General features: G+C 34.8%; 1 protein-coding gene across 1 annotated transcript; it reads right to left on the bottom strand.

The window, feature by feature from the left end:
• Positions 1–6: 6 nt before the first annotated feature.
• On the bottom strand, positions 7–13,788 carry LOC135138765 (platelet-activating factor acetylhydrolase IB subunit beta homolog). The gene is made up of 3 exons (XM_064068777.1): positions 13,608–13,788; positions 406–738; positions 7–353 (listed from the first exon to the last, which is right to left on the bottom strand). The coding sequence occupies exons 1-3, from the start codon at positions 13,671–13,673 to the stop codon at positions 84–86; spliced, it is 669 nt and encodes a 222-aa protein (XP_063924847.1). The 5' UTR covers positions 13,674–13,788; the 3' UTR covers positions 7–83.
• Between the last annotated feature and the right edge of the window lie 1,092 nt (positions 13,789–14,880).

Here is a 14,880-nt window from a genome sequence, read left to right as displayed (position 1 = left end):
CGAATATTGATTCTGCGATGTATATTAAATGAGCAAAGTATAGTTCCATTACAAAAATATTGACATACGTATCAGGCAATAAATTACTTATGAAGCAGCTCACAAAGCTTGTCATACACAGGCCCAAAGATTTTCGTATAGGCGGAGTTGGTCAAATGCAGATAATCGTGCATGATGTGGTGCGAAATCGTCTGGTCATTTTGAACAATGTTGTGATGAATCTCCACGACGTAAACATTGTCTGTAACTTCATCAGCATTCGCCTCATTAGAAAACTTATCGATCAGAAAAGTGTTAACGTGGTCGTTTCTTTCTCTGTAAGTGTTAGGGTATTGTCCTCGAGGCAACAAAGTCTGAAAAAGAAATACACAATGACTTGAATTTTTTGTAAGACAGCCCCCTTACCGGCAGTATAATAAACACACTCCCTAATCTGTGTTTAATTTCCTTAATAATTTCCAAAATTCCTTCAAAAATTTCATGAGGGGTGCAATCAGTGTTGTTTGTCCCCACGAACAAGACCACAGCCTTTAGCTTCACATTAAAATCTAATTCCCCATTCTGGATCCTCCATAAAACGTTTTCAACCCTGTCTCCTCCTATCCCAAAATTAACACAATGCAAAGCACTAATTTTTTCTATCCATAAGTTCGAAAACTGTAGCTGTTCCACGATGGAGTCTCCAATGAACAAAATTTCGGATTCGTCTGTCTTGGCTTGTTGGACGAAACGTTTGTGCTAAAACATAAACTAAAGTGAATATTAAATAGGTAGAGTGTTTGTTATTTAGCAGATTGAGCAATTGATATCAATGTAAAAATAAATCGAGGGTTCGCTGTTGCGAAGATGACACATCTTGCAAGTCATTTAACGATGTTTTAGTTACTTAAATGTAATTAGTGGATAAGTGGGGTTCAATTCGTTAATTGCGGAAAATTTAATGTGGTTGATGAGCGGAATGACTGTGGATTTAAGAAAATTGAAACTCGTAGGCTGACAAGAAAAAGGTCTTGGTTTTGATTTTTGAAATTTTAAATATGTCTCAGTATTTCATTTATATAAAAAAAATATATATATAAGTAAAATAAAAAATATATATACAGAGGCTCATAATTATGGAATGGTTCATTTAATCACAAAACACAATTTCTTTCCATAAACGTTTGAGCAAATACTTCAATAAATTACCCTCACTTTAAAATACTTGTTCTCGACTTTTTTAATCGGATTTTTGAAGATTTGTCTTTGATGGAATTTTAGTCTCGTCAGATTATCGTTAATTTGAAAGTTTCAGTTGAAAATGCAACGACCAAGGACAAAGTGACAAACCTTCAAAAATTTTAGTAATAAATGCCTTTTATTAGATCACTGTAGAAAGACAATAAAAAATACTAAATAAACTTAAGTATCCCCACTTATTTCCAAAAAGAGATTAAAATTGAGAAGACAAGGCTGTGCTGCCCTAATAGTTGTGTCGTAATTATAATATAAAATTATCATTTTTTTAAATTTCAGAAAATTTTAAACCATTAGACCGGCCGCAATATTTTAAGCATTCGTTTCGTTCAATGCAATATCATACAGTATACGAATGATTTCTGATGTGGTTGCATTTAAAATTAGCTTAACAAACATGGGCAAATATAGCATCAACGACATAAACATATTAGTTTCGCATACGCACTAACTGGAATTAAATTATGTTTTTGTAATAAAATGTACAAAAATAACTTGGATGCTTTTTTAATATTTCTTTAAAGTGTATTCATTTATCAAGTTGGTGTCTTCTTTTAAAATATGATGTGCAAAAATAATCTTACTAATGAAAATACATACTAAAGTCGTATGAAGCGGGATATTCACGACCATTTTAGACGGCAGCAGGCCATGGAAATCTAGTAACTTGGTTGGTATCTTTTATGTCGATTTGGGTTGCTATTTATTTAAGGTTATGAATTGTGTCAGAAACCTAATCATTGTTGCCAGCTTAAATAACATCAAGATTCAATAAACATTATTAAAGTAAAAATATTTATAAAAGTTAGAAATTATTTCTTTTTTCTTCCTTAACTGAAAAAAAAATTACGTTAATTTGAGCAATTAAAAAAAAAATAAAGTTAGAAATCGAACTGTAACAACGCCGGATAATGAAGCTGCTCTAATTGAAATTGTAGCAGAAAATCCCCACGTGAGTGAAAAACAGATTGCAAGACAAATGGAGATTAGTTTGGGTCCGGTTTTCAACATCTTAAAGGCAAACCGATTTCATCAATACCATGTGACAATTGTCCAACATTTAACAGAACGCGTTTTTATCCGACAGTGTTTTGCCAATTCGTTAGGGCTCAATTACGAGACAATCAAGATTTTTTATTTAACGTTTTGTTTACGGATGAAGCCACATTTACCAATAACGGGTGTGTAAACAGACACAACTCACATTACTATGATCAGCAAAATCCCCATTGGTATCAAGAAAAGCACTTCCAAGAAGTGGAATTGTTGGTAACCACGTCAGTGGTCCACATTTTTTTGAAGGAAATTTAAACGGACCTATGTATCTAAATGTTTTAAATAATATTTTATCTGAACTGTTGGAAAACATACAGCCAGACATACGAAGAATAATTTGGTTTCAAAATGATAGCGCTCCCGCTCATTATCAGAGAGACGTTAAGAACAATTTATACCGAGCGTTTAGAAAAAGACTTATTGCTAGAGAAGAAGAGTACGCTTGGCCTGCACGGAGCCCTAATCTAACGCCATTAGATTTTTTTCTTTGGAGGAAGGTGAAAAACGATGTTCATAGTGTCCCAATCGAAAATGAAAACCACTTGCGTGAAAGAATAATAGCGTCATGCCGATCTATAACTCCCGACATGTTAGATAGAGTTCGTAGAAATTTTGAACGTAGGATAGGACTTTGTGAAGATAGTGGAGGCACGCATATTATAAATTCGTTTCCGTTGTAATCTGAATCATTAATAAATTGAGTATTGTAGCGGAACTTGGTTTTGATTAAAAAAGAAGAGGGGGTTGATTAGAAAAAGGGTTGACAGATAGAAAATAGTATCTGAATGTTTAATTTTGTTGATGTTTTGTACATTTAAATAAATGAATTATATTATATTTGGCGCCCCCCTAGTGGCCCATTGTACATTCGCGGTTAATTGTGTGCAAAATTCCATGATGCCGCCGAAACTTAATATTCCAGCTTCAGTTACTCTATTGGCTGACCAATTTAAGCAACTACTATCGACAATTAAGGAGCAAGCTGCAACTACACATCAGTCCGAGGCACGACGAAGCGTATCACCAAATTCTTACACTCGATCTGCAGGTAGTTTTGCTAAATGTAGTGCCAGATTTAATGAATCAGATGACGCCGATGTAGAAGCTTTTGTAGACAACATCATAACATATAAAGACTGCACCAATATCAGTGACGAAAATGCACTGCGTGGTCTTTCAATGTTGCTCGAGTCTAGCGCTGCTACTTGGTGCCAAGGAATCAAACCGTCGTCGAAAGACTGGCAGAGTGCAGTAAATATCCTCAGAGAAGTGTACTCGAAGAAATTACCCCCTCATGTAGTCTTCCAAGAACTCTTTGCTCGTGAGCAAACACAACACGAAGTCACTGATATCTTCGTTGCGAAATTTCGAGCTTTAATCGCTCAATTGCCATATAGTGTCGCAGAAGAAATGCAGCTGGATATGGTGTATGGACTTTTAACTCTGAAGATTCGAAAGAGACTTCCGCGTAGTGAAATAAACTCTTTCAAAGATTTGCTTAATTGTGCCCGCGAAATCGAACAATCGTTTCGTGAATCCGCGTTCCGCAAACAAGAAAGAAACACAAACCAGGACGGAATGCAAATAAAGAAGTTACGACCTCGTTGTGACCATTGAAAAAAATTTGGTCACTTAAAGAATGAGTGTCGCCAACTGGAAAAAGAGAACGATGATAAAGAACTGTCAAAGTCAACATCAGCAAGATCAAAACCTGAGTGTTATGGCTGTGGTACTCCTGGCTACTACAGATGGAACTGCCCGAAATGCAAAGAAAAAACAAACGTCAAAGCTAACTTCTTTCTTTCAGGATCAAAATGGAACATAGCTGGTCACACCCTCTATAAGGTGTTACAAGATAAGGGAGTTAAGTTTGAAACAATGGATGCAGTGGTAACATTAGCTGACGGAATTCCTAGAGATAAGAAACTACTGGTAACAAATGTAGACGTTAAGATAAAAGACAAAATAACTCCAACCAATTTTGTTATAATGCCGCATTTAACCGAGAACCATACGCTCTTAGGGCGGGAATTTTTGAAGAAGGCTAACATTGGTATAGATTTCCAAAACGAGTGTTGGTTTTTTAGAGGTAAACCAGAACATACTTTCAAATATGGAATTAAAACAAACTCCGTAAACATTAATCCCATAACCCTACGCCAAAATGAAGCTCAGAAGATTAAAGACACGGCAAAAGATGAAATAAACACCCTACTTCAGAAGAATAGCACCATCTTCTAAGAACGGGGAGAAACTACCTTTGCTACGCATCGAATTAACACACAAAATCCTGTACCAATCTCCGTACCACCGTACCCGCTGAACGGAAAGAAGCAATTCCTGCGTGAAGAATTGAATCGATTAGTAACACAAGAAATTATAGAAGAGTACGAGTCACCATGGTCCAGCCCTGTGGTTTTAACTCCAAAAGGAGACAGCTATCGTCGTTGCATAGATTATCGTAAGCTAAACTCAGTAACGGTCAGCGATAGTCATCCAATGCCGCGAATAGACGATATTCTTCACACCGCTAAACATACACCATTCATGTCTACAATTGATTTAGAAGCAGGTTACTGGCAAGTTCCTGTTGCAGAAGAAAATCGTGACAAAACTTGCTTTGTGACTCCATTTGGGACGTTTAAATTCAATCGAATGCCTTTCGGGTTGAAAAACGCGCCCGCGACATTCCTTCGATGTAGGACAAATTTAGATCCGGTTTGAATGACACTGCAGTGTTCGTACATATAGACGACATCTTGCTACTTTCAGAAACCTTTGAGAAGCACATAATAGACAAACAGTGTTTTCGCGTTTAAAACGTTTTGGTCTTCGTGCTAGACGTGAGAAGTGCTCGTTCTTCTGTGACTCGGTCAAATTTCTCGTACATATACTGACCAGTGATGGAATTAAAACTAACCCTGACAAAATAGCTGCTATCAAACTGTTGAGACCTCCAAGCGATCGCAAACAGCTGTAAAGTTTCATTCAGACATGTAGTTGGTGGCAAGTTTGTTTCAGAGTTTTCCAAAATTGCACGTCCCTTAACTAATCTTCTTAAGAAAAATGCGTCTTTCCAGTTTGGTGAAGCCGAATTAAGAGCCTTCGAGTCGTTAAAAGAAAGACTGACTACTGTTCCAGTCCTTGCTCAAGCCAACCAGACTAAGCCGTATATCCTTAGAACAGATGCAAGTTGTTACGACTTGGGTGCAGTTCTACTCCAGGGGGAGAAATACGACGAACATCCAATAGAATACGTCAGTCGCTTGTTAAAGGACAGCGAGAAAAATTATTAAACTACCGAAAGAGGGGCGCTCGCCGTAGTATGGGCTGTAGAAAAATTCCGACATTATCTAGAAGGTGCGAAAGTGGTTATAGAGTTGGATCTTCCACCATTACGGTGGTTTTTGATTTTAAAATCGCCTTCGGGTCGTTTGCCTCGTTGGGCGCTCCGCCTTCAAGGCATGAATATGGACGCTGTATATACTCCTGGTAAAATCAACGTAGTAGCTGATCTGTTGTTTCGACTTTTTTCCTCGGATGAAGAAGAAAAGGTACTGAGCTACTTCGTTAGTGTTGACCTACCGTCATACGATGCTAAATCTATGCGACAGAAACAAATGGAAGATGATGAGATCAAGATTATTATATTATCTCTCGAAAGTGAAGATCCGTTAGAGATGTCTGGATGGTCTGGGAGGGGATACGTGATGAACAATGGTGTTCTCTTCCGTTTCAACTCATATGTGGACTCTGAAGATTCCCAGTTAGTGATTCCCAAAGAATGGCGTGAAGATGTTTTGGCCCAATACCATAATTCGCCTACAGGGGGACACTACGGTATCGAAAGAACCCTTCAAAAGATCTCTTCAAAATTTTACTTCACAGATATGAGAAAATATATTGCTCGCCATGTAAAAGGTTGTATGGTATGCCAGAGATATAAACCAGAGAATCGTTAACCTACGGGCCTACTTCAAACCCCAGCCCCTTCCCAGAGATTCGAAGTTGTGGTTGTAGATCTATTTGACCCTGTACCGGCAACTCCCAGGGGAATCGATGGATCCTAATAATTGAGGATGTTGCTTCAAAATGGGTAGAACTTTTCCCATTAGTAAAAGCTGACTGATATAGTCCTTTGTTTCTCACATTTGGTAGGGAGATACGAGCTCCTTATGATCCTGTATATGATCTACACAAAGTGATTGATGCAGAAAATTTCATACCAAGAATAAGTCCTTACTTAAAGAAACTAGCTACTACTCTGTTTGAGGCAATGGATAGAAATTGCAAGAAACAAGATGTTCAGAAAACTCGCCTAGATTCCAGATGACGACCAGCTGTATTCAAGAAGGGTGACAAGGTTCTCCTGAAATCTCATGCTATCAGTAGCTCCAAAAGTGAATTCTCTTCAACGCTTGCCCCAAAAAGGGATGGTCCTTATATGATCTTGCGAATTGCTTCTCCTACAACCTACGAGTTAGGAAACTGTACAAATCCTCCAGAAAGAATTGGACGCTATCATGCCGTGGACCTCAGCCCGTTTGTTGAAGGGACTAGAAGTGATACATTAACGCCCTTAATACCAAAACGGAGGAGGGGTCGTCCTAAAAAGAATGTTTCATCCTAAACAACACCGGAGGGCCGTTTGTGTTGTTTAGAAGGGGAGTTTGTAACGGAATTTAGTTTTGATTAAAAAAGAAGAGGGGGCTGATTAGAAAAAAGGTTGATAGATAGAAAATAGTATCTGAATGTTTAATTTTGTTGATGTTTTGTACAGTTAAATAAATGAATCATATTATAGTATTAATTTTTTCAATTTTGTCATTATTTGGCATTGGGATCTTTGTCATTTTTCTGTGATTGCTTATTAAAAAAAAATTAAATTGGACGAAGTCGTCTCTGGGGTGTATAATATGTTGCCTATGCAAAAATTGTCAACCGTGAACAGATAAAATGAACACCTTGTAGAAGACGGATACAAAGTGCTTTTTTCCTAGGACTATTGAATTTTTTATTAACATCATTCCCCATACAGTAAAGTGGTGGTTTTAGACAGATGATTGTCATTAATAATTCAGTGTAATAGCGGAAAAAAAGATATAATATAACTGTTATTTCTGCAGCACAAAACTCCAAATCTTCAAAAAATGTGGTCAGATAATATATATTTACTGTAATATACCAAGTATTTATTAAGGTTTCTATTTCAGGTAAAAAGTAGCTTGGAAAACTTTTTTACAAATTCGGAGTAAGTAATGACCAGAGGAATGCCACTATTACAGTTTATATACACTCAGCACATACCAAAGCATGACCAAGATCTCATTAAGGTCGATAGTCTATGCATTATTTCTCAAGACAAAAAATCTCCTTCATTCTTCGTACTAACTATGTCTACCAATCAATGACTGGTTTCCTAATGAAGCCGTTTGCATCGTTTATGTGAATAATAAAATGAACAACAAAACTAACAACAGGCAACGTACGTTATAATAATTCTACGTTCAACTTTTATAAATAATAAGAAATACATTATGTTGACATTCATTATATAATCGTAACGAATAGCACTCGAGCCTTAGAAAATAAATCGACATATTATCAAAATCACCACTCGTCTCGTTAATCGGTTAGTATTTTCGATTATTTTCTATGCTTTATAACTGATTGCATTTTCAGTTCGAATAAAATGTCATAGTCACTTAAATGATATACGTCGTCGGATGACCCAAGGTAAATGATAACCTCAGGTACGGTTGGAGATAAATAAATATATAATTCCTCGATCGATATCCAGTGCTTAATGTAATTTTACCAAAGATCTGTGCCAATCTTATTCACTTCCTTTCTAGTAATTACATCTACAACCCGTGAACTCATTATTGGAAAAGTGTTGTTTCTCCTAATTGCTTTAGTAAGGTGGTGGATGAAAAACTATATGACTCTTTTATTTCATTAGATTAATGAAAAAATACGAGCACTAATACTTATTTAACAAATGTATCAAAAGTTTTCAGAGAGGAAAATGTAAACAATTATACACAAGTGTTTTAGGAAGTGTGTGCCAAAGCTTGGACATCACTTCTTTGGTAACACCGAAGAAAAATGTGCATAAAAGTTTTTTTCTAACATGATTCCTTCTCATTAGAAAACAGGCTCGAACGATTGGAAAATGAGAAAAGAAAAAACAACGTAGTGTTACAAGGGCTAAAAATAGATACTGATGACCGAGAATAGTTAAAAAAAGGCGCAGAAAGCTTTACAGACAAGTCATTAAATGTAAATGTAGAAATTAAGAGCGGGGAAAAAACATATTTAATCAGATTGGCAAAATACGACAAGATAAAGGTAATGCGGAACAAAAACAAATTAAGTACGAAAACAGCGGAATAGATATTTATTCAAGATGATTTATCGTAAAAAGATAAATACAAAAGCAAATTATAATAAGAGTAAAAAAAAGAGAAAACGGTCAAGTCACTAAAATAGGGTATAAAAAACTGTTGATAGGAACTGAAGAGTGGAAATGGGACACTAAAAAAGAAAACTTGATCAAAACGAAGCAGCTTAAAATTAAAAAAAAACTAAAGAATGAAAACACTCAAGTCACCAACAAAGGAAATGGACCAGGCAATGAATACGGCAATGAATATGGTAAAAAGCAAAAAAAGAAAAGAGAAATAAAGAATAGAAGAGGGAAACAAAAACAGAATATATACTCATCGGAACATGGAATGTAAGGGGTATTTATGAAGAAGGAGCTATCAAAAACCTTATTAAGGAAATTAAAAGATATAAAATACAATTAATAGCTTTATAAGAAACACATCTGGCAGGTAGCGGAATACAAGAAATTAATAAGTACAATCTGTTTAAAAGTGGAGGCGCAACCAGACTGTTTGGGCCAGGTTTTATAGTGGGGCAGAGGCTTAAAGGAAAAATAATAGACTTTATGCAGATATCAGATAGGATCTGTGGGATAAGGGTAAAAGGACAAAACCAAAGTCTATTCGTTCTAAATATACATGCACCGACAGAAGAAAAAGAAGATGATGTAGAGGATGCATTCTATGAAGAAATGGACGGAGTTATCGACAAAATACCAAAAATAGATATCATAATTATAATGGCAGATGCAAATGCAAAATCAGGGAGAGAAGAATTATATAAAGAAATAGTAGGAAACCACAGCAACCTTCAAGAATCAAACAACACTGGTCTAAGATTAAACGAATTGGCTATAGAGAGAAATATGAAAATAGTAAGTACTCAATTTCAACGAAAAGATATATACAAAGGAACATGGATCATTCCAGGAAGACAAGAAACAAACCAGATTGATCACATACTGATCCAAGAAAAACACTCTAGGTTAATAACGTCAGTGAAAACCGACACAGATTTAGAGCACTTTTTGGTAAGGGCAAAGCTAAAGGGAAAGACAAAGAACACAGGAGAAATTACGAAGTAAGTTATAATACAGAAGAATTGCAAGCACAGGAAATCAAAACAAAATATGAAGCAGACATAGAAAGAAACCTCGAAAAGCAAAATCTTTCAAAAGAAAAAAATATAAATACAAAATGGAACAATATAGAACGAATAGTAACAGAAGCGACAAAAAGACATGTGAGTAAAATAAAAGCAAGAGAAAGGAAAAAATGATTAGACGAAGAATGCGAAGCAGAAATAGGACACAGAAAGTTAATCAGAATGAAAATACTTAAGATAAGAAACGAAGAAAATACAAGGAATTATAACAGTCAAAGAAAGATAGTAGCAAATATGTCGCAGGGGGAAAAAAGGGATATAGAGGAAGCATACCAGAAGAAAGAGATAAGAAACTTGTATAAAGGAATACAAAACGTAAAATCCACAAAGCACGAATCTACGCAATTTACAAAAGATATAGAAGGAAACTGAATAGGCGACGATGAAGGAAAATTAAGAAGATGGAAACAGTACTTAGAACAAATTACATAGCAAAATCAGAGGAGGTCAGAGAGAAGAGCAAAAACAAGTACCAAAAAAAAAAAAAACTTTAAGTAATGAAGGTATAGCAATGCCAGCAAGAGAAGAGATAGAGGAGATCAAAAATCAGATGAGGAATAACAAAAACCCAGGGAGAAATGGAATTACAAAAGAAAACCAAAATATGGAGGTGAAAAACTGAAAGACAATATCCAGGTGTTAAAAAAGCTAAAAAAGGTGACAGAACAAGCTGCGAAAACTACTGTGGGATTGCGTTATTAGACATTACGTACAAACTACTGGCATCGATAATAAAAGAAAACTTGAAGGATATATGGAAGAAACTCTAGGATAATATCAAGGAGGCTTTAGAAAAGGAAGAGGGAGAATCGATCAAATATTTATGTTGAAACAAATCATGGTAGGAAACTACGAATATGAAATTCCTACTCATTTACTCTTCGTGGACTTCAAAAGAGCTTGGGAGAACTAGATATTCCCGAAAAATTATTAAATTTAATAAAAATGACATTGAAAAACACAATAAGCAGAGCAAAAGTAAAAGAAAAAACTAGCGACAGTTTCAATGTTAAACAAGGATTCAGACAAGGTGATCCGTTGTCAACAACTCGATTCAATCTGGTTCTAGACAGTATCATAAGGAAAAGGGATATAAATAGGAAGAGTCTACTGTTCAATAGAAGCCATCAATGTCTAGCCAACGCAGACGATTTAGTCCTACTCGCTAGGAACAGAAAGGAACTAGAAAGGATAACATCAAAGCTAATGAGACAAACAGAAGAAGCAAGCTTAGAATTTAGTATAGAAAAAACAAGATATATGGAACTAAAGAATAATGTGGGAGTAGAAACAAAAACAACCTACAAATAGACAGACAAGAAGGAATAAATGTAGAATTTGAAGAAGTAGAAATGTTTATGTACTTAGGGGTGTTGATAACCAACAAATGCCAAGAAGACAAAGAAATAGAACTGAGATGTGCTAAAAGTAACAACTGTGCAGAAGGATTAAGAAAAATTATGAAAAGTAAAGAAATATCAAGACTAACAAAACTACGAATATGTATATAAAACCATAATGAGACCAAGCCTAACATACGCGTGTGAGACATGGATTATGACAAATAAAATGAAAGAAAGACTGGAAATTTGGGAAAGGAAGATACTTAGAAGAATCTTTGGAGGGAAACAAACAGAAGCAGGATGGGAAAGAAGAACTAATGAAGAAATATATGATTTATATAATGACACAGTTGTAAGCAATTTCATAAAAATAAAAAGACTGCAATGGTTAGGACACTTAGAAAGAATGACCCAAGAAAGAGAAGTTAAGATGGTGGCGTCGAAAATTCCGGAGGGCAAAAGGAAAAGAGGCAGACCAAGGAAGAAATGGAAAGAAGCGATAGAGGAAGATCTAGCAGAAAAACCAATTCAGGACTGGAGGAACAACGAAAAAAACCGAAGGGAATGGAGACGCATCTCAAAATTACGGACCTAAATAACTTGCGAGAAGCTTAATATAGATATATATATATAGATTCTTCTTATTCTTTAGCTCTTTAGAGTTTAACACTTACCTGCACTGTTAGGATGAGTACCTATTGTCTACATTTTTTGCATTCCATAGCAATGGAAAAATTTTACTTATTTATATCATTACGTTTGGGGTCCTTGACAGTAAAATTTATTTTTTATAATTGTCAAAATGCTTGAATTTACTACGGTAAAGCAGAAGATAATTCTCATCTAGCGGTTTGTCTTTATGTTCACCAATTTCCGAATCGTAGAGCACCTAATACAAAAAAATTCTGAGCTACTAGACGACTTATAAATGTCTCAAGCTTACTTTCATTTACATTATTAATTTGAATATCTTATCAAGAGTGGATTCCTTTAGAGATTTAGACTGAGAATGTGTTCTAACTAACGGGTGATCAAAAAGTTTTTAGATTAGAATTGGTCACGGAAATATTTGTCATGTCTTTGATTAAACTGCAAATGCAACGTATCAATAAATCATTGTACAAATGTCATGCATAGCAGCATAACCTCATTTGTGATTCTGTAATTTGGATTTTTGACACTCGTTATAACTCCCATCGAAACATGTTAGGCTTATTTACGTAAATAGTCCTGGCTGTCCTAATTTCTGAATACACTGTGATTTTTGATCCAACTTGATATTTTGGCTATTACCTGTTAGCCAACTCACACATAATAATAATATTAATAATATTTAAAGAGCTATTTTAGAGGCCTATTATCAGGATTTTAATAATCCTGACTGGAACACTTTCCGCTTCAGTAAAAAATTGTCACTAGAATTTTTTTAGTTTTTGTATTAAGTAAGTAATTGTATTTACTACTTCCGGTCTTTTATAACTAAAGCAGCAAAGAAAATCTCTAAGGGTTAATAGTTCAATGACTGACGTATGAGCAAAACATGACATTTCACTTACCAACGAAACGTATAGTGTGTTACTATTATCCGAGCGACATGACAACATTTTACTTAAATGTTACTGTACTAGAAACACATTCGACCCATACAAGCACTAAATCAAAATATTTTCATAATTTATGGGCATTAATCAGCATAACTAACTACACGTAATTACACCTAGGTATTTCACGCGAAAATCGTGACCAAGAATTAATGGTAAAAAGGAAATTTATTTAAATAAATTACGTCATCACATGAAGTAAAGTAATGCAAACAAATACAAAAATCGTTCGCATTTTCTCTATTATTTTGATGATGTAATCGCTGCGCTTCCGTACAGATTTTTATGACGATGTTGTGTTAAAATAACAAATAACCTCGGATTGCATCGGAAATTTGTTTTTAAATGATGATGAAATAAACAATTTGCTGAAGGAATTTCTTTCACAATTTTCTTACACACTTTTAAATTTTTAAATTTTCGCTTACCCCCCACCTCGAAACATAGCACGTCGAGCTGTGCGCACCAAAATGACATTGGTCATCAAATTTAAACAAAGTCGGTTTCAGCAACTCTGTAAACGCATTCCAACAAACTTGAATTGAAATCGCATTATTTTTAGATCGATTTCAGATAAATATTTTCTTTATTTTTTTTAGCTTGCGTTCATACTTCATATCGTTGAAAAAAAAAACGTTCAAATCCTGTGAGAAAAAGTCGGCAATAAACAAAAACAGGCGATAAGCCGAAGATAAATATGTCATGATGGATTTAGATACCTAATTCTAATATAAATATAATTTTATAACAGCTATTGTGGGAATTTAATAATTTGAAATATGCATTATTAAAAAAGTGGAGAATAAAAAAAACATACCATGCTCAACTTCCGCTCGTCGCCATCGTGATCTTCTGACAGTTTGGGAATCACACAAGGATTCATCCTTAAAACGACAAATCAAATAAATTAAACTCAAACAGGATGTTGTGTCGTGTTCGTGGAGCTCTCTAACCTAGCTCTATGTTATTATTTTCCGCACAATTTACAGAGGTATGAGATAGGGTTACAAGTGAGTGATTAGAGCAGAGAACTGTAGAATTTACGCGAGTAACCGCTAGATGGTGCGTGGATGCACATTTTCGATCAAAGCTGCTGGACTATGGTCCAATCAAATTTGTCTTGCTGTCAAAGTCAAACTCAGTAAAAATTTGTGTACATATGCCATTAACGACTTTTCTGGATCTGGAAGTTGGCAGCTTTTTTAGCATGCAACCGAATGCTTTGAGATCTTGCAGATATTTTAAGCTTATGATAGGCATGATACCTTTTTAATTAAAATATATTTACTTATTTCCTCCAAAAAATGTATGACACTGGCTCAAAATTTTGCCGAATAAATCTTATCTAAAATATAGAAAATATGATGAGTCTGTACTTGTGATTTATTATTCCATTAATATTTTTTAGATTTGCTTAACAGGTGGCTCAAAAAAATTAATGCGTGAGTCTGTTTATTTTATTGATTAAAACAGGAATAATTCACTTCATTTTCTTCATTTCTTTATTTTGATTTATGCTAACCGTTCCTATTAGGACCCACATTCAGAAAAGACTTCATCATTACGGGTATTAAGACACCAAAAATTACACGACGTACAGCACACTACAAAAAAAGCAGTCAATTATTTTGCTCTTGAAATGTTCACATATTTATGAATTGGGTAACGGTGATGGAGGGGAATTTTTGTGTATTAAGATATGAAAAGGAACAATGAACTTCTTTAATGAATTCCACTTGATTCAAACAGCATATTTTAATAAATTAGTAGGTTTGCGATAATGAAAGAAATCGTCTCTGGAATATTTTTAGATCCATCATTAACCGGAAATGACTGGCATTTATTCAAGACCTCTATCATTGTGGTACTAAGACCATGTATTGATATGCATAGATTATATTAATAACATTATATTGTTTTAAAAATTTCAATTTACAGTAGAAATATTGTTCCTGTACAAATTTAGCCGCCCAAACTTAGACACCACTTTTCACCCTCCTAGGGGTCGAATCTCCGAAAAAGCTTAAATACGTATTTCCTTATTTGTATTGAAGAGAATTAAAATGTACCAGGTTTCACGTGACGATCTA

Source organism: Zophobas morio, unplaced genomic scaffold (assembly GCF_036711695.1).
Source record: "Zophobas morio isolate AGI-343-1 ecotype UQ-CSIRO unplaced genomic scaffold, CSIRO_AGI_Zmor_V1 ptg000030l, whole genome shotgun sequence".
Taxonomy (NCBI): Eukaryota; Metazoa; Arthropoda; class Insecta; order Coleoptera; family Tenebrionidae; genus Zophobas; species Zophobas morio.
This window is presented reverse-complemented; position numbering and strand designations above follow the sequence as displayed.